Source organism: Chroicocephalus ridibundus, chromosome 23 (assembly GCF_963924245.1).
Source record: "Chroicocephalus ridibundus chromosome 23, bChrRid1.1, whole genome shotgun sequence".
Classification (NCBI taxonomy): Eukaryota; Metazoa; Chordata; class Aves; order Charadriiformes; family Laridae; genus Chroicocephalus; species Chroicocephalus ridibundus.
This window is the reverse complement of record NC_086306.1, coordinates 1,148,298-1,168,839: the sequence shown is the minus strand read 5'-3', so window position 1 is coordinate 1,168,839 and position 20,542 is coordinate 1,148,298. Positions and strand designations below refer to the sequence as shown.

Here is a 20,542-nt window from a genome sequence, read left to right as displayed (position 1 = left end):
TGGCAGCAAACGATCTCGCTGTCTCCGCCGTCTCTCTCCCTCCGAGTCTGACGGTGCCACTAGCGCCGTGCCTCTCGCTGCTCTGGGGGAGGACAGTGATGCTCTCCTGCCTGGTAAATGAAATGCGTCAGGCTGTGCAGAGCGACCTGGGCCGCGGGGGTGCTGTCGGTCCTCTGCTGGGAAGGTCGGGGTGGCCTCGGGGGGCGCCGTGGGCAGGGGGTCGTAGCAGAGGCGGGCGATGAAGCCGAGCTGTTGCAGGGTGGTGATTGTTGGACATTCCCAGCTGTAGGAGCTGGAAATGTGGCGAGTCAGAGGTGGATGTAGTAGCAGCAAGGGGGCGCGGGAAGAGCAGCCCAGCAAAGCGGGGGCGTGAGCAACGGGGGAAGGCAGCTGCTCAAAGTGGAACCCGCCAGGATGCTCCACCGAGAGGAATTCCCAACCCCATACGGTGTTTTTGAGTGTTCCCCAGGAAGGCCCGCCAGCTGTCGCTAAAGCGAAGGCCCGTAAATCCTCCTCGTTAATGCTCTGAATGCCACGGGGTGCTGCTCTGGCGCCGCACGGCCATGCGGTGGGTCGGGCAAAAACCACCAGGAGCTCAGGACCCACAAAGCTCAGCAGGTTGGGCTGACACTTGGGAACGGTGTTGTGTCCCCATCCCCCGCCCCGAATGCTTTCTGCTCTCTAGGGCTGGTCTCTGGACAGTGTAGGGATCATTCGTTCCTTTTGCGCATCTTCGCAGCACCACGAGGACTGTGGCTGCCTGCTTTCTTATGGGGGGGGGAAAAAGAGAGAACGGCTTTTACCTCTTTCTGAGGTGGGGTGAGGAACGGACGCTGTTCTCAAACCGAGAAGCGCCGCGCGCAAACACCAGCCTGCCCTGCAGAGATCGGGCGCGGGGGTGAGAACGGCTCCACTCCTCCTCCTCGTTTCCGTGAAATAGCACCCTGGAAACTGGGAGCCAGTTTTACAGGCAAAACATCCCCTCCGTCTTCTGCCCGAAAGCGTTGCCGCGTACGCTTTTCTCGCCAAACTTGTCCGTGGCCAAAAGGGGTCTGGGGCAAGAATTCCCCGCAGCCTGCCCCACGGACTGCCGCTTCCCCATTTAGCATCTTACGGGGGGACCTGGGAAGCGGCTTTTTTTTGTGGGGGCAGGTGCCATTTTTCTAGTCCCAGGTGTACGTGGGTGTTTTCTGGGCAAGCAGTTGCCGTACGGGGACGCGGGTGTGCTCTGCAGTGGTGAAAAACCCTTTGCCAGAGAGAGGAAAAGAACACAGCGTGGAATAAACACCGCTCCCGGGGTCTCGGCTCTATGCACAGCACTCCTGCAAGGGTGAGCGCTGCTTTAGAGCAGAAAAGGTAGATGTAGGTAAATTAAAGAAACTTGCAAGACTGCGTGTAGTCGGCAGGTTGGGGCTCAGCACTGGAGCTGTGCGAACGCCCACACCGTGGCAGCACGCGAAGGGCAGGCGTCCGGGCACGGGTTGCTCTGGAGGGGCCGAGGGGCGCTTCGGAGCGGACGATAGAGTCTGATTTATTCCAACCAAATGCTTACGCCCTTCTGTAAATCTCACGCAGCTTCTGGGAGCTCATTTCTCTCCAAATGTCGTATTGTATGAGACCAAGTCTGCGTGGGATTGAAGAGCTTCTGTGCAAAGGGCCTGCAGGTCCTTGTCTTACTGCTTTTAGCCTCACTGGGGTTTAAGGAAAGGGCTTTTTTTTGCAACCAAAGCTCAGGACCGACTTGCTGAAGACCCTGGGTGTGTCCCTTTGCATTTGTCTTCCCACTGCCGTTTTTATTAGCTTAAATTAAAGGCGCTGTATAATGTACGTGGCGGAGATGGAGGAATGAGAAAATCGGAGCGCTGGCAGTGCCCCGCGGAACCCGTTAGGATACAGCTCCCTCGCTCTGCAGTGCAGGACTCGGAATGGATTAAAGAAAGGGGGGGGTGTCCCCTGTCCCCTCCCCGGTGTCACTGGAAATGCAGACAGCCCCACGACGGCAGCGGATGAGCATCTCCGCTCCCTGCGGCGTGTACCCGAGGGGAGTCGTGAGCTAAAGGGGAGGCTGAGGGTGGTGCAGCCCTGGATTCGCTTCGGGAAGGTTCTGCACGCAGCCAGCTTTCCGGGCTGGTTCGGCGCAGCATTCCCAGCTCCTCTAGTGTCCAGAGCAGATGTGACCTACAGCTACGACAATGAAAGCCTACAGCTTTGAGCCGTTTGACCTGGTTTTGTTTACGGCTGTAACACAAGCCAGAACTGCTGCGTTTCTGCAGATCTGAGCAAGCAGAAATGGACAGTTTTGCTCCCGGCATCTGTGTAGGCACCAACTTTTATTGTGATAGTAAGGACATATGTGCATTGTTTCAAGGCAGTAAGCCTTAAAAAGTAGCCTTGTGACCTTTTCCCAGGGGTGCTTGTGGAGGAAGGTGGTGTGGTTTAACCCCAGCTGGCAGCCAGAACCCTGCAGCCGCTCGCTCGCTGCCCCCGGTTGCGATAGGGGACAGAATCAGAAGAGCGAAACTGAGGGGAAAAAAAACGTGTGGGTTGAGCTAAAGACAGTTTAATAAGTAGAGCAAAAGCCGTGCACGCAAGCAAAGCAAGGAATTAGTTCATCATTCCCCCCGGGCAGGCAGGTTTTCAGCCATCCCCAGGAAAGCCGGGCTCCATCACGCGTAACAGTGACTTGGGAAGACAAACACCGTAACTCCGAACGTCCCCCTGGCTTCCTCCCCCAGCTTTACACACGTCATATGGTGTGGGCCAGCCCTTTGGTCAGTTGGGGGTCCATTCTCCCGGCTCCTTGTGCCCCCCCAGCCCTCGACGGCAGGGCCGTGTGCGGAGCAGGAAAGGCCTTAAGAGCTCAGCAACAACTGAGACCACCCGTGTGCTGTCACACTATTCCCCTCCCAAAGCCGAAAATACGGCACTACGCCAGCTGCTAGCAAAAAAAGTTAACTCCAGCCCAGGTGAAACCACGCCGGAGACGTACTTGTGAGAAGAGCAAGTCCAAGCTGCTCGCTTGGTCTAGGAAAAGAGACGTGCGTGCTGGACGTTCATCCCCCGGAGAGGTGAAGGTCCCTGAGGAAATTAATCCATGAATGGTTGCGACTGGAGGAGGGGGTGGAATCCCAACCTGTCTTTTGTCATTGTGGGTTTCGCTTAGAACATTATCCAGGCATATTTTTTTTTTTCCGACATGAACAACCTCTAAGCCCCCAGCTGTTGTCTTACGAGAACGCGTGCGCACTTCGTTGTGCTAGCTCAGCGCCCGCGTCCCAGCCCTCCACTGCCGGGTCTGCAGAGCAGCCCGTCTGCCAGGTACCCAAAACAGGCTTCCTTCTTGAAAAGGAAACCGCGAGTTTCAAAAGATGCGGAATGCGTGTAATATTCGCTAAGCATGGGGTCACGTACAGGCTGTGCTGACTGCGGTTTTGTCTCGCCTGCTGATAGAAAAGAGGGAGTTAAATGAGAATTAAGGTATGGAAGGCAATACCGACTGTTCTGCCTCAGGGGTGTTTATGGGCTTCTGTCTTGGTTAGCGGCAAAATCACGGTTAGGAAAGGGCAGTTGAAATATATTCTGTCATCTCAGACATGAAAAAAAAGCCTGGGCAGTCAGGAGAGAGGCGAGTTAAGCCCTGCGTTTCTCTGCTTTGTACATACTGCCCTTAGGGGTTACTATTCTTAAACGGATTTAACTAAAGACCAGTAATTCCACTTGTTTAATGTCGGGCACTTGATTTTATTCAAAGGGTGAGATACAAAAAAAGTAAGCAAAAAGACAAAACCCAAATTGTAAAACGCTACAGACAAAAGTAAGACATCTTCTGCGTACGGCACACAACAGGAAACAAGGTACAGACTGGTCCCCACACACCAAGCCAGCTGGATATGTACAGGCAGAGGCAAATGGGTCTGGAAGGGAAGAAACGGTGGTATTTGCCACTTCAAATGTCTATTTACATAAACTGAATTGAAGGCAAATAGTTTTCTTTCCTCTCATTCAAACCAAATGCTTCTTTGTTTCTTCTTCCTGTTCCTGACGTAGAGGAGGGACTCCGTGCTTTGAGGCAAGTTTGGTACGTTCAGGTAGGATCTAAAATTAGCCACAGCTAAACACTGACGTGCTACTTCACGCGCTGAAATCTCAGTCCCTCCCTCCCTCCGCCACACTGCCGCCAGGTGACTCGCAGCGTCAGGGACTAGTGACAGCTAACGAGGAGAAAAGCCGAATTTTGCACCAACTTGTTGGTCATCTTTATGCCTGCAGATGTTTCCAGCGGCAGCTTAACCAAAGCCGGTGGGTCTCAGCTAGTCGTAAGGCTCCCGAGCGGGATTACGTGTGGCGTCACATCCCCGAGCTCCCTCCCCCCTGACTCCGAAAGGGCCTGTGTGAACTTGCCGGCTCTTTCAGCACAGAGGGGTTGAGGCTTCCCAAACAAGAGTGCCAAGGCAGACTCGTGGCTGGAAGGGCGTCCCCGTGGTGACGGTACGTAATTACCCTCAAGTCGGTACGACCACGCTAAGAAGGAGATGGCATTTGCCCTGTCATGGCTCCTCCTTACGCCTTAGACAGTACTTGCTCACCTGGCAAATTTGGGAAAGAACTGTCTACGGCCTTTCTTCAGTAGAGCCGGGAGGGAAAGCCCTTCTGACTGAAGTGTATTCCATGTACACTTTCCTCTAGTGTGTCAAATAACCCTACTAGTGGTGCGGACTTTGAGATCAACATGTGCTGAGCCTGAAGTTCTCCGGTCTTCAGTAACTAAAACACCCTGAGAACCTACGGGCGCGCGCTTCCCTTTAATCCTCTGCAGACACAGGTGAGGAAAACGGTCAGTGAAACCAAAATCAATTCTGACAAAAGTACGCAGCACTAGGCAGCTGCTGTTCCAAATGGCGAAGGCCTTGATCTGTATTTACCTGTGGCTCAATTTTAGTGACAGGGCTACTGAATTTTTAAAACGCCTCAATCAGGAAGGAGGGAATTTTACTGGCTCAGTAAGCAAAACATTCATTTTGGAGAGCAGAAGACTGACTGGCTGTTAATAAATATCACAAGACACTCTAAAAGTTTTCTAAGGAAAAAGAGAAACATCATCTCTTCATCAAAATGCAACACATCTAGACAAAATGAGGTAAGGAAAGCTAAGAAGAGTCCTTTATACATTCGCACTTCACACAGACGTGGCAATTAACGACGAGATGCTTAACGGATTCCCTACCATGCTCATCAGAGAAATTCTTCATAGCAAGCGTGCTCCACAGCATCCTCGGATGTTGAGCACTACGACACCCGACAGCCTAGTTGCAAGCAGCGACTAAACCTCTGCGTTGGGAGGCCGAGTTTTACACGCTGCAGGCAGCTGGCTGGCAGCTCGCCCAACGCAGGGGGCGACCGCTACCTTTCCTTCTGACAAACGGAAGCAGCTGTCGTGAGTTTTAATGCCTTAAATTACAAAGAATAAGGATTTGTCTATCACAGCATAAAACCAAATAGCTCAGCGATAGCTGTACAGTTACACCCGACACGAGAGGGTCGGACTTAACATTTCTAACTTAGACTCCTGTTCTTTGGTCCTCTTTGTATACAACTTTCATAAATATTTAACAGCCTGCACTATCGAACTTCTACTGAGCAGGGATTCCTACCATCCTGTTTGCGAGGAGACTCGGTAAACTAGGGGACGATCGTCTCTACGGGGCTAGATAAAAGCAACACTTACTGCTTTCCTTCCAGTGGAATAGGAGAAAAAGGTCTTAAAACAATTCTCTTGCAGGGGTCTTTCGCATTCGATCCCACGCTAATGAGGCCGTAGGATGTGATACTGCAAGTCCTTGTGCTGGGGGCGGGGGTACAAGAGGGGGGTCCCTGCCTTCGTTCCACCCCTCCACGTGAAAGGTTTGCACTTTCTGCTTTTAAGTGAGCTGAGTGGGAGGAGGGGGAGGAAGAGGAACTGTCTCCAACTTGTTGACATTGAACACACATTGTTTTTTTTTCCTAAGGACAAGTATTGTCTTCAAATGGAGCAGGGAAGGCTACTGGTCATGTTTAGGCAGAGGCATATAACTGTTACGAGTCAGTGCCTCATAAGCAAATGCTGTATAAATAAAACGCAATATTTACTACTTTGTTCTTAAATAGACACTGTGGCAGCACAACGCGTCCATAAACTCATAGTCTGAATGCAATGTATTAATGAACAGACAGGTATCAGTTTTGAGAAGCTGTTTCCAGGCTTGCAGCACTTCATTCTCCTAATAAAACCAAGCCTTGAGCTGATCGATACTGAATTGACGTTAAATAGTTACTGCAGTTTTATATAAAAGTAGAATTGCTGCAGACGCCGTCTTTGGAAACGCCTCGGTCGGAGCAGTCGCCCGCCGTTGTGCGAGGCAGCCTGGAGTCCCGCTGCCTGGGAAGAGCCACGACCAGCCCCCCTGGGCGAGCAGAGCGGGGCTTCCACGGGCAGTGGACAGGCCCCGGCACCGCGTCTCTCTCTTACGGCAATTCTTCAGGGGCAGCAAGTGACCTGGCACAGTCACCGGCACCTGGCAACGCGCTGCTTTACGCCTCGTGGCGTGTTTGTCTTCGTGGTGCGTGCGTTAAGCTAATTCACAACCCATGGGGCTGGTAAGGAATTCACCTTTTTGCATGCGGAAATACACAGCTAACTGCCCTTTAATGACTTTGAAAAAGTCAGCGTTAAGTCTTGAAGGTGTATTTTCTGTGTAATTTCTGATTCTCCGCGAGCTTGTTATAACACTGTTACCAAGGTATGTATTTCTGCTGTGTCTATCACGCCTTTTTTTATCCCCTCCAATTCCAAACCCGCTGAATTTGACACAAATCCCATACAACCTGCTCCTAAATGAACTGGAAGCCATGCTTTCATTAAGGGCTTTTGGCTAACGCGGTAAAGCCTCAGAAAGGGAGCTTTAGTGCCAGCTCTCTGATGGGGAGACAGAAGGCAGAAACCTTCTGCTGTACGCTCAGACTTCTAAGCGACCTGCGGCAGCATAAAGCTCATTCCGTAGGACGTGTTTTTAATGCACAGTGCTCACCTCAAGGGCAGGAAAAAAAAAAATCCTCACCAGGGGAAGACTTCTACTTGTTTTAGAAAAAAAAAAGCCTCAACAGCAACAACAAAACCCCAGCACAAACTGAGCGGACGGTTCACGCTCGTCTTTTCCCCCCGCTTTGGGACGCTTCCTTCCCGAGCCAGCCACCGCGTCCATTCCCACTTGAAGGCGTGAGCGAGTTCCGCCGTCCTCACGGGCGCAGCTACAGGTACGTGCTGGTGTTACACAGCGCCTTGCGGCCCAGCGAGTCCATGCGATTGTCACTTGCTAGGTATTTGGCATAGATAAAATCCTTCTGAAGCAACGTTATTTCCTTAGCACGGTTGCCCTGTGCCTAAAGGCTGTGACAGGTCAGTTGGATTCCCTTTTGTAGATGAGGCAGAAACTGACCCCAAATGCTTGTTTACGGTTTTCTTCACTGTTAAAAATATCTGCGCAAGCATGACCAGTAACAGCTCTTGTTCCAGTTGTATATCCTGGTATCCTGCTTCGCTGCCTGAGAGCATGACAGGTAATTAATTCAATGGTTTCTTATCAAAAATTGGAATGAGCCACACTGGATAAGAAACAATGACATATCTTAAAGGAAAGTGGAGGGCCCCTTACCTAGAAGACTCAGTAATCTTTAAAGAAAACCATTTAATATCTTTCATGGAAGTCTATTGTTCAAAAAACCCCAAAGCTATTGACATAGCACGTGGAATCAATTTGACAATCACTAATGTAATGGAATTACGGTGATCTTATACACAAACAATGATTCACCAAAATAAGATTTACCTAGGGGACTTTAAAATCAAGTTATTTTGGTACCAAAAAAAAGTCTTTCATTTAATTCCCCTTTGCCCCTATGATTCAGATGATCTTTCACTCTACAGTTACGGCCTTGGCCAGATTTCTTGGAAAATCAACCTGCAGAGAGGGAGGAGAAAGAACACGCTTGTGAGTATTTACACACTTTCTTTGTTTATGGATAACTTTGTAATGGTGGAACGTTTGTTCTGCATTTAAACTGAAAACGACTGAACATGTTTTTGTGTTAATTTCAGATAACCGGTGCTGAACCGGTGTTCAGATAACAAAAAGTCCATAAACCTCAATTGTTACGACTCCTCTGTCAAGAACTAAGGAGTTAGTCCCTTTAGTCTATGTTCTTACAGCGCTCAAATGATAAAAGGTCACTGTGATGGAAGTTAGAGGCCAGTGTCTGTATTAAGGTCAAAACCTAACGCAGACAGACTCTGTTGAACATCCTTCTGTGGATTCTTGCCTTCCTCTTAGCTTCCTACCAGCCCTCCAGAAACTGTACCCCTGTACCAGAAAACAGACATGTGTCCGAACTCCAACCACACAAGACTCAGCCACGGGTACTAAACTGCTTTCACGTTTTGTTCATGAGAAGCTGCTGTAATTGCCGGGTCTACCCTTTAACCTCGTCTGTCCAGTAGCTCAAGCAATTATACAGACAACCCCCCCAGACTTCCAACATCGCCCAGCGCACCTTTTCCAGATTTGCAGACAGCAAACATGAGTGCAGAAAGGAAGGAATAACTCTACTCACATCGTATCCTCTGAGAACTGCAAGATGGAACGCCAGAAGCTGAAGGGGGATAACGCTCAGGATCCCCTGCAGACAGTCCACTGAATGGGGAACTTTGATTGTTCTCTTATTGTTCTTAATTGTCTCGATGTCTTCCTTATCACAAATCACGACAGGTCGCCCCTGCAACAAAGAAAGAGAAACGCTGAAGGAAAACAGGTGTGGAAGGGTCTCTTCTCGCTTGTGTTCAGAGTGCCAGTGAAGAAAACTTTTTATTTAATTTAGAACAAAAGGGCTTAGCATCCCACGGGCACCCCTGTCGCATATTTTAAGGGGTAAACAAACCGCACAGGGCTTCTGCAATCTGCTGCCAAAATTGCACGTGAAACGCCCAGAGTATCTACTTCATTCACATTTTCGGCAGTGACACTAAAGCTCGGGTTTAGCGTTTGGGTATTTGGGTACCCTGTAAACTGCTTTTATATTAAAAGCAGCGTTTCTGACGCACTGTAAACTTTTTTAGATGATACTTACTTGTCGTGCAATGACCTGCTGAAGGGCGTTCTGGCACTTGGCATACGTGTGGTCTCTCATGATGATCATGATAACAGGCATGAGTTTGTCCACCAGCGCAAGAGGGCCGTGCTTCAGCTCACCTGCCAATATCCCTTCAGAGTGCATGTAGGTAATTTCTTTAATTTTCTAGATGGGGAAAAAAAATTACTCATAAAGCTTTGGGAAAACTTGTCATTTCTTTTACCCATCCCTGTGGCTTCTTCCACTTTCTTTGTAACTTTGTAAAAATGCATTCTGGCTCTCCTCAGATCCAGAGCGTAGGCAACCAGCCTGAAAACCGACATCGAAGTCGTGCACCTGGGCTGAGCTGCCTGCAGGCCATCAACACTTGCAGTTCTAACACCAAACCCACCACACGCCTTACGATTTGCCGTCAGCCAACATATTTATCATCACAGTCTTGAGCTGGGCAGGAAAATGCTAAGAGGAGGCGTTTGCATGTCAGCGGGTGACAGCACTTACAACAACAGGAATCTCCTCAAAGGCAGAAACTGCAATATACAGGTATTGGAAAGTACCCGCTCGGTTTTGGATTCCTGGAAATGCCACCCCAACAGTTCAAAGAACTGATTTTTTTTGGGTGCCCAGTCTGTCCCAGTGAAGCGTTCCCAGTGCGAATGCGGGAAATACACCCTTTCAACCCACTGTAGTCCATGGTCATTATGTGACTTGCGTTATCTTTAAGTGGACATCCCCACAGCGTTGCAGTGAGTTTTAGCTATTTGACCCAACGTGTCAGCGAATAACCCATAGCTCTTAGCTGCTTTTAAAACAACTTGTAGCCACGTGTCATTTCCTGTGCTGAAAGCTGAAGTCCACAGCTAAGAATGTTTGAACCAGCTCTAAATAAAGAAACCTCTTACCAAAGCTCCCTCGAGACATGTAGCATAATGGTAGCCACGGCCCATGATGAGAACAGACTTCTGATGGTATAGCTCCGTGGCTAGCTTCTGGATCTCATCATCCATGCTCAGCACCTCTTTAATTAAGTCTAGAAGGAAAGAGAAGAACTCCAGTTGCGTGTGCTTCTACGCCTGTGCCTCTCAAACTATACATTCTGTTTATACTTCAAATACGCGGACAGCAGTGACTTGCATGAAAACTGGACTCTTATTTTTTATTAGTCCCATTGAGTGGTCTGAAGGCATTAGAGAAACGCGGTTGCAGAGGTTATTGCTAACAGCCACGGTGCCCATATCTGATCCCCTCGGTCTTTCAAAGCAAAGTTGAGGCACGACTGAAGTTCATCTGTGCTACGGGGTGTCACTTGGTGAGCCGCAATAAATGCGGCGGTTTCCTACCTGGCAGCCCCTTTAGACCACGCATGATTTCCTTGCGCCTTTCCTGCATAGAAATTCTGTCATCGCACATCATCAGAGCAAACATCACCAAAGAGACGAACTGGCTGGTGTAGGCCTTATTAAAGTGGGGGAGAGAGAGAGAGAAAACACGTCATTACAATAGTAACCGACCGGTTGTCACCGACTATGTGAAACCCTTAGACTAGCTGTTGACTTTATTCTTAACATGGTACCAAACGGCAGCTTTCATTCCAATTAAGTAACAAAAATGAATGACAAACGTGAAATTCTCATTTGGGCAAATCACATTTGAGCAAATCTCAAATTATACTCCAAGAGATTGAGATACAACAAGGAAAATGGAATATTTCTAAGATTCCCTGGCAACTATTAAATCCTCTTTTGTGACTATACCCATGTCCTTCTTTATTGCAAGTAAATGCTGAAAACACCGAAGACGGGCAGATCCGGTGACTAGAGGTGTACAGGGGAGGCCCACCACCACCATCTGCCCATCACAACAGGACAGTCAGCTGCACGGTTCTTGGACCGCATTCAAGGAGCGCAACGGCAGCTGAAAAGGTAAGTGATTTCCCACCTCACTTCTTTACAAACAGATTCTGAACTCTTCCCCTTGGTAAGGCTCCGCGTTTGTCTAAAAGGCTGTATAGTGACTGGGGTCACTGACTTCGGGGAAGAAACCCCTGCACAGGCGACTGGAATTAGTGCTCCAAGTTAAGGCAATTCTATTCGCAAAAACATTTCAGACGCGGTATCAAAGAGCTATTGCAAAGTCTGGCCTCGGCAGTCCTCGTAAGACAAAGGTTATGAACTGGTCTGTGGCGCCAGCCTGGGACTGGAGTTGCTTAGAAATAATACTAAGGTTTGTAGTATTTCTGTCCCTTCCTGAACAATGCTCAAACTTCCATGTTGCTATATCGGAGAAGATTTAAATACCTCTGAAGGAATCCAGAAAAGCTTCAGTTATGCTGATCGGCAGAGTTTGCTATGGAATGGGATCTGCTTTGTTTTGGTGCAGTTGAAGGTTACAAAAGCAAAGAGCACTAAGCAGTCATGCTAACGGCGCTGGGGTTGTTTATACTGTATTCTCAAAATGAAGTTCTGGACAACCTTAGGGCAGAATCTTTTCAAGTTCATATTTCAGATACGCACAATTTTGGTAACTCCCCGCATCACCACAGAGAAAATGCCATGTTCAGTTATCTCCAAACTGTAAGGTCGGCTACGTGAAAACAACCCAGGGACAAACAACTCGTTCAAGAGCTTCTTGTAAGAGACTCATGAATTTTCCATGATCAAATTCCCCAATGAACTATTAAACTCAAATGTGGTTTTTGGCTGAATTTATGTAACAGATTGACATCATTTTGCCTCTAAATATAACTAAACCAAAGCAGATTTCACCATGCAGAAGCACTTCATCAAAATGAAATGCAGCAAAGCAAGTTATTTTACACTGTACCACACGTAGCCAGATGCATCAACCACAGAATAATTCTGTTAGGTGGACATAAATACTGTTTTTTTCTGCAAAAGACCATTTGCCATAAGTATAGTTTTGGTATCACACTTTCTTTAGTAAAGCAGTGCCATTAGGGCAGTTACGTGCAGTTAAAGTTTCCATAATCTCGTCTTTTTATTTCCTTTTCCATCTTTAGACCTGCAGATCTCAGTCTGCACCTCAAGACAAATGATGGCAAAGAGGAAAGAACTCTTGCCTCTTAGGGAATTCTCCCCTTTGAGACCCCTTTGGTTTTGATGTTTAATATTGGCACGTTATAATATTTCATTGGCAATAAAAAAAAGCCCTTTGCAAGATACAAGAAAACAAAGAGTGTTGCTGGGCACACAGTCATTAACCACACAACCAGTAAAAGGGAACAGAACCCATTTAATAGAGGACACATGCTGTCGCTAACACCGTCGGGAAGAGTTTCAGTAACATTAATAATAATAATAATAATAGTAATAGTCAGTGAGGTCTATAAACTTGTGACTTACCTTGGTACTCGCAACCCCGATCTCTGGTCCTGCATTGATATGGACTCCGCAGTCTGTCTCTCGTGATATAGAGCTGCCGACTGTGTTAGTTATTCCTACGGTTAAGGCTCCTCGCTCTTTGCAGTACCGAAGACCCATCAACGTATCCGCTGTCTCACCTGAAGAGACAGGTATTGACAATGCTGCGTTCAGCGCTGGTTACTGCTGCCACTGCAGACGGAAAACTGCAGTGATTTCCAAAAAAGAATCTTAGAGGCCTGTATTTCCCTGCGAGTCAGAGGTGTTAATAGTTCCCTGGCACGCTGTGTTTTAGCCCTAAAAAGATGACAGTGAAATGTAGAAAACACAGAACCTAACAACAGTATTTGGTGTAAGGAAAAGTCAGTATTCTGCTACGGTTAAAAAAAAAAAAAAAAAAAAAAAGGCAGTTCAAGTGCATCTGCTGTAACAAAACCAACTTTCTTCCTTTTCCCGGTAATAAAAAAAAAAAATCACCCGGGGCAGGGTGGGGTGGGGGGAAAACACATATCGGGGACAGCTGAAGCGGAGAGTGGATGCAGTGGCACTGAGTTACAGCCTGGGTTTTTGAGTCCTGCCACTGCCTTCCTGCCGTTGGAACCCACGCAATTATTTGCGGGTGGTGCCTACCAACAACACGGGAGCTTGCAAAATCTGCTGCCAAAGAGGTTCTGTCTAAAACTAATTATTCCTGTTCAAAATTGTTTGAACTATGCAAGTTTAGATCGGCTTAGCTCGGACTTCACTTAATGTGTCGACTCAAAAACCCTAGGTATAAAGGAAGCAGAAAAAGCTGGTTTAAATGAACATGATGGGGGGAACCTTGCACTGACGATCCCAGAGATGGGGCTAGAAACAGAAGCTACTGGGTCTTCCATCCAGTGTTTCCAGTTTGCCTTTGTCCTAGAAGGACACACCACTTTTGAGTACTCCTGCACACGTGTCCTGGTTTGAGGTAAAACAGAAGCAATTTTCTGATTTGTAATTTTACTTTTTAGCTGGGCCCCTTCTACCTGACTGAAGTCTGAAATCGACGGCACGTTGTTGAGAAACCGTTCGCTCTCAGAGGGGTGAGACCTGATCGTACCAAGGAATGGTGCGCGCAGAGGCTCTTGCTTAGACTTATCGCTCTAACAACCAAGGCCGGCTAACTGCGCCGCTTGCCCCGTTGGAGGGTCGGAAGCGGAGACGCGCAGAGGGGTCCCACCTGCAGGGAGGAGCCGACGGGACAGGGGACCCAAAACTGGGTATTCCATCCCATCTGCCTCACGCTCAGTGCAAAAGCTGAGGGATCAAAGGGGGCTCTGGCTCGCTCTTTCTTCAATGGCCGACGGCTGAGGAGGACCCTGTTCGTCTGCCTTTGATCCCGATCCGAGCATTCCTGACTCTAGTTCCGGAATTCAGCTCCTGTCCATCGCTGACTCCAGTCTGGGACTTTCCCTGTGTCTGCTGGTGACGTGATCGTCATCCTGGGAGCTGGGTACGGTTTTGTATATTTTGCATACTTTTTTCTTTAATTTTTATTATTCTATTATTATTTACTATTTTCTTATTTATTATTTTCATTAAAGTAGTTTAGTTCTTTTTCTAAACTCATAAATCTCCTTCTCTCTTCCTCTCCTCTCTGGGGCGGGGAGGGCCATCTGTCGTTCTGAACGGCCAAGCCGGCCAAAACCGCGACAACACGTACGGTGAGAAGAGAGAACAAAAACCCTTCTCCTTCAGCACACCGATGCCTAAAAACTGCTCCAGATACTGCGGGGTGGGAATCTAAGGCTAGAAAAACAGATTTATGGGTGGGGGGAACTGGGGTTTATTTGAGCTCAATGTTTACTTTGGTTTTGTACGGCCTGGTGACTGAGCTCAGGTTCCAGGAAAATCTTTGTTAGCTCGACACGTCCAACACCTCAGGGAAAAGACGCATCCCCTCGTGTGCCCTCAGTCGCGTTCCCTGTTAGAGCGGGACGGTGCCGTTTCTAAGGGGAAGGAGCAACATCTGCACGCGTGTTCCAAAAACCAGAGAAATCTCAGACATTTACATGAGAGAGGATATTCTCAATTACTTGATACTGAGAAGAAAAAATTGCTACCAAAACAGTATTTTAACCTATGGAGAAAAAGCAACGACTAGTTTTAGTATGACAGCTGAAGACCATTTATGAAAACCTACAATGGTAAATGCAACTAAGAGGAAAACAAATACTGTAGTTTTCTATTGCAGTTGTCCTCGAAAATATTTTGAATGCGACATAAATAACACTTTGTTTTTATGTTTAAGTGTGTCTTTTACCTCATATTCCCAGGCTATAGCATTTTTTGATAATTATGTGTAACAGTTTCATTTCTTTTATGGATCCGATCCACCGTGTAGCTCGGTATTTGGTAGCGCTTTAACTAGAGAACTAGAACTATTCAAAAGAAACTATCAAGCTGCCTTCACCCAGAGCTCAGTAGCATTTTTTCAGCCTGTTGATTGATGGAACATTTCCTCACAGAGAAAGGAAACGAAACTACTGTTACCATATGTAAGACTCAGCTAAACAAAATCCTGCACCCGCACGCAGATGGACGGGGGCAGAACCACTCTATTTTTTTCCCTGTCTCTAGTACGGGTGTGCCAACTTCTCCTCTCACGCGTACCACACGCAATCCTCCAGGCAGGCGCGAGAATTTGGCCCTCCTGCCTTTTCCATCCCCAGCTAACGTTTCCAGGAAAGAGAGGAGCGAGTGGGTGGCAGAGCCAGACCATACCTGACTGGCTGATGAAAAAGCAAACATCGTCTCTGAAGACAGGGGTGTTTCTGTCCAAGAAGTCGCTAGCTAGTTCAACCATAACAGGTAATTCAGTCAGTTCTTCCAGAACCTGACGAGTCTGGTAAAAGGAGATGTCAGAAAGTTACATATTACATCGTGTTTAAAAAAAGCCAAGTTGGGAGCACAAAAAAAGCCTTCAAGTTGCCACCCGCTGGAAAATATTATTATCAAAATACCATGCGAAAATTAGTGCTGGATTGTATTTTAATTACTCAGTATACCCACAGTCAAGTCATACAACTACCCCTATGAAAGGCGACCCTGCTTTTGGCACCACAAAAAGCCTGCGAGGCCAACTCCTCCCTCCCATGGAGACGGGCCTTAAATAAGTCTCACTTATTATATAGCACTCTGTGTGTGTGTGTATATATATATGTATATACACAAAAAATAGAGGGTATCCTTCTATCAGACTATAACTTGTATTGCTGAAGAACTCAAGAAACCACCACCTGTACCTAGGCCAAGCCAGAAACTTGTTTTGGCCAGTCGATGGATAACTGTTAACGTTACCTTACAGAGCTAGCCAAGATGAACACAAATTTTCTTTTCTGGTCCTTGTAAATCAGTGAACATAGCTGTGTCTTGCAGCATTTCCCAGAGAAGCTGAAAGATTCCTCTGCGAAGTTGTGGAGTACTTTTAATCGCAACATTACAGGCTGCCAAGCTACAGTCTAAAAAAGTTTCATCTCCAGCTGTCACAGTTTAACCAACGATTAGGTCAGGCCTTGACAAAACAAAATCACCCCTTGGCTGTAGGCAGAGCCCGTGCTCTCTAAGTACAGGGTGAAACCTCTCTGCCTCCTGGGCAAGCACAGGGGTGTCTCTGAGCCAGCACCATCGCTGTCTGCGTCAATACCCAAGGAGGGACTCCTGTCTGCCCCACGGCAGCCTCCACCTTGCTGCAGCATTTGCATTCTGCCCTTGTATTGTCTCTTCCCCTCCCAACTGTCTTTTATGACAGAGCAGGTTTTTGGTTTTTAAGGCTTCCACAGCAATGGAAGTCACAGACCACGTTTTCATAAGTATTGAAGCTCCTCAGCTTTTATTTCCTACTGCTGTTGCTGGTGAATGAAGGGTCTGGTACGTGCGGCTTTCAAGAGGGTTTCATTCATCAGCGTACACTTGCTCCATCTTAACCTTAAATTGATCCTTAACCAGCTGGACACACAGTAAATACCGTGCCCGCTGCTCAATTCTAGCCACAGTTCACAAACAGATCAAGACTGACCACTCACCGCAACTCCAGCGTGGTAACTTGTCCCACAGGCAATAAGGATTAAACGACGACACCTCTGAATCTCCTTAATATGATCCTTCAACCCACCGAGATTTACTGTAAGCAAGATTAAGAGAGAACAACCAGGGTTGGCCAGGTAGCAGAAATTCTCAAGATTACTGGTGCCAACACATAGCGTGTTACAACCTCCATCAATGACTTCGCAAAAAAAAAAACCATCCCAAAAAGTAATCCTGCCCCCAGGGCATGTAATTCTGGCAGCGCTCCCTGTGAGACAGACACATCGTCTTACACCGGCATGTTTTAATCTCCCACGTCATCACCTACTTCCTCCTCTATTAGCTGCTGTGAATAACTACTAGATACTGAGCTGTCAAAAATAAAGGAAGCTTAATCTCAATTACCAGTGTAGTCATCAAAGTTGACCCTTCCTCTCATCGTATTAACAACAGATTCTGGCTGTTCGAAAATTTCCTTCTGCATAAATGAGCTGAAGTTACCTATAAAAGAAAGAAAGAAACAAAACAAATGAGAACACTCTAAATTACCTCCTGGTAATTTACGTTTTGCCTCTGTCCATAGGGAAAAGCTTGGACCAGTCACTAACAGGCCAGGTACCAATCAGAGATTATCAAGTTGATGCTTCTTTTTCTGTTAAAGCATCATCTCATCGTGAGAGCTAGACTCAAGTTACTAGAATGTGCCAGTGAAGGGTTAAATCTGGAATGGCAAACCTGCTAGGGATCAATCTTTGGACAAATGGACGCCTCCAAGCAGGAGACAAAATCCTCAGCCCCACAATTCTCGTTACGGTGGCAGCAGCTAGAGGGAAAGTCCCATTAGATGTAAAGACAACTTTTTTCACCACGAGGGTGGCAAAGCACTGGGACAGGTGCTCGGGTAGGGTGCGCGGTTCCTGGCCTTGGAGATCCTCCAAACTCAGCTGATCAAGGCCCTTAATGCTCTGATCTACTTGGCCCTGATCGGCTTGGCCCAAGTTTAATACAGGGCTTGGACCTGATGACCTCCAGAGGTCTTTTTCAACCTGACTTAATTCTGCGACTCCAGGGAGGACCAGGTGACATGCAAGCGATTTTACCCTTCATAATTTGCTGGAGTTCCATCTGCAGGGTTTGGACAGCACGGCCGGGGTGATCGCCTGCTGTGCGTTTAATCCGGTGGATGGAAAGGCGGCCATCGACCACAGCTGCTACATCGTCATCTTCAAGGAAAATCACTCTGTTGGTATGCTCAATGACAGCACTATAAAAGCATACACCATTTGCCATAAGACATCGCTCTTCACATAAAGATGAGGGCTGCAGCCCTATTTATAATCCAACATACAGCTTTTGATTCAAGCAAGTTACTCATTTCAATAGAATTTCTTTTAAAATGAGTACTGTAAAGTACATTTCCACACTGCCAATATAACTGGATTTTTTCCACCTATGTTATTAATTTCAGTGCCTGCTTTAAGAAGAAAATATGAATTCCTTAGACAAAGCAGAGTGTGCAGCAGTGGGATCTACCTGTTAAGGAGCTCGGGAGCGGAAGTCAGGACGACAGTAATTTGCCCCCGAGCACACAGGGCGCTCAGCTGTAGGTGCAGAGTCCTTTCGCGGTGTTTCCAGTGATAAGCCATCCTGCACCTCATTTCCCCATCTGTAAAACCGGGGACAGCTTGGCCACCTGTTAAAGTACTTCGAGAGGTGCTCAGCAACACTCCAAGAATTAGGTACTGCTGAACACCTTCCCTGCCTGGCGTTTCCTTGGGGATGTCAATATTGGAATTACCAGTGGGGCTTCAAATCTTTGTTCAGGTTTAGTCTGTACTCTCTCTCAGTTGAAGGCGGCAAGCTGTACAGAAACACATCAGCTCCCCGTTTTAGCAGCTTTTGTGCTGACCTTGGGCAAGTCACTGAAAAGCTCTCTAAAATCTTAGGACATATCAGGGTGTTCTAAGACTCTCCAAAAGGCTCTGACGAGAAGAGCTGCAGAGGTCACCCACTGCAGTATTTTCACATTCCTGGAACAAGTATTCACTTCTCTAATACAAAGAAAACCAAAAGTTCTGGTAAAGCTGCTGCTAAGTTAGTCTTTCCTCCCTCTGGAATTAAAAAAAAAAGCCACCTTTGACGCTAACGGTATTGCATGTGTGCAGAGATCCCCAAGAATCAACACAACTCTGATAATTAGCATCTGTCCTGTTAATTTAGGTCAGTACTCTCTCAGGTTTCCTATCGCTCACCTCTGGAATCTTACCCACAGATGTGCTCGAAGGAGGGAAACACTATTTCAAAGCGAGTGTTTGCGTCTTTAAAAGAAACACTCATCTAATCCACCTCTGTCTCTTTTTAAGGTCGCGTATGGTATCTAGTTAGTGTAAAGAAATGTCCACGCATACATAATTTACTATTATTCAAAAAGAAACCCCAGACTCACCATCTCTTGTTCAAAGCCTATGCTTTAAACAGCACAGTTTTAGATAACGCTAAAAGATACTGAAAAACGTTACCTAGCATCAGAAGCAAAGTAGTACTCCACAGCTTTCTCCTCAACGGGGAAAAGGCAGGTGGTACTGTCAACACGAGACAGGTTGCAACTTCCCTTCTTGTCTTTACCTAGAAGACACGAGGATTAGGTACCGCACGTAGGGACACATTTGGAACGCAGCTGCAATGTCAGTCTCAGGTACCCAGAGGTCCCAAGGCACCGTACCAACATGAAGCACTATTTTCATCGCTGTGAGGGGTCGCAGTAAAGTTAACAGCGACACTGGGAGAGGGCGCGCGCTGGCACTCGTATTATTGGGCCCTTTCTCCGTTTGCTCGCATGGTTTTCATGTGCTTTTGAATTACGTCTGCAAGTGTAATATTAGTGCAGAGTTTTAAGTTTAAAGGAAAACATCAGTAAAAATTCAAATGGAAGTTTGTGTGTGGCTCCACTAGCAGAAGAGAATTCGAGCTGCTTTATAAGCACTCGCATTTACCAACGTTTTCCCAGTTGAATCTGCCCCGTTTATCATTTTAAGTTTCTCCTGTGCTCCTGTTTCACCAGCTTGCCGGAGGCTTTGAGAAACCGAGCAGGTCTGCTCTGTCTTTGTCAGCTACCCTCAGCACTGGGTGAAACTCCTTCAGTGCTGCCACCTGTTCAAGCCCTGCTCCGCTGAGCACCTGCAGGCGTAACCCAAACCCGTTTCCGTGCGGCTGAGTGAAGGTGTTCAGACACAGCTCAGGAAACACACGATGAAGTGCTCGGCCTTGTTCCTGAGCTATCAAATACAACCACCCCATTCTCATCCAAAAATTGTCCTGCCGGGGAACAGCGGCAACTCTTATGCTATTGCCAGGGAAGTACCCAGGTGTACTGAGGGACAAGAGTCAACTGCTGAACAACTTGTACTAAGCCTCTAAAGAAGTTCCGTGTTTCACCAGGGATGCTTTCTGAAGTACTCCGGCAATTCCCAGCACTCTCTACTCCGGCAACTCATCCACCTCCTCTTTAACTGCAGAAAATACGTCTCAGTGGCGAAGCTCATGGGGAATGCAGGACCAAAACACCTACTGCTCGAACAAAACGCTCTGCCAGTCACTGTGCACGGTATGGAAAGGGGCGGGGGTGGATTCATCAGCCTACGTAGCAAAACGGGACTATGGCTGAAGAATAACACCACTGAAATTATGTATTTATTCCATAAGCTCTAGTGTTGTGTTTCACCTGCTGGGTATCAATCTGATTCGGTGATGTAAGTAAAGCTCATGATGTTTAGATTTATACTTCTGTAAATGCAAACGTAAAGAAAAAAATACTGCTTTCATGTTGATACTCCGTAAGAAGTTTCCACTCAGCCAACAATTTAGAGCCCTCCACTTCAGTCATTAAGTCAGTAAATGAGGAAAACAGCTTCACTGCTGTTAAGACAGGACAGACTGATTTCTTGCTGAGA

At 47.3% G+C, this 20,542-nt stretch overlaps 1 protein-coding gene across 3 annotated transcripts in view; it reads right to left on the bottom strand.

Moving 5' to 3' along the window:
• The window catches only part of GFPT1 (glutamine--fructose-6-phosphate transaminase 1), a 47,218-nt gene that overhangs the window by 4,224 nt on the left and 22,452 nt on the right, over positions 1 to 20,542 (bottom strand). Inside the window, exons 10-20 of one of the 3 annotated variants that reach the window (XM_063358843.1) lie at positions 19,112 to 19,217; positions 17,693 to 17,856; positions 16,998 to 17,093; positions 16,592 to 16,689; positions 15,291 to 15,411; positions 12,522 to 12,679; positions 10,500 to 10,614; positions 10,062 to 10,189; positions 9,157 to 9,324; positions 8,644 to 8,805; positions 3,697 to 7,994 (exon numbers count right to left, since the gene is read on the bottom strand). In XM_063358843.1, coding sequence (XP_063214913.1) covers positions 7,950 to 7,994; positions 8,644 to 8,805; positions 9,157 to 9,324; positions 10,062 to 10,189; positions 10,500 to 10,614; positions 12,522 to 12,679; positions 15,291 to 15,411; positions 16,592 to 16,689; positions 16,998 to 17,093; positions 17,693 to 17,856; positions 19,112 to 19,217 — 1,361 coding nt within the window. In that variant the 3' untranslated portion in view covers positions 3,697 to 7,949. Of the gene's footprint in view, positions 1 to 3,696; positions 7,995 to 8,643; positions 8,806 to 9,156; positions 9,325 to 10,061; positions 10,190 to 10,499; positions 10,615 to 12,521; positions 12,680 to 15,290; positions 15,412 to 16,591; positions 16,690 to 16,997; positions 17,094 to 17,692; positions 17,857 to 19,111; positions 19,218 to 20,542 lie in introns of those variants that run through there. The other 2 variants (XM_063358845.1, XM_063358844.1) reach the window with 2 other exon arrangements.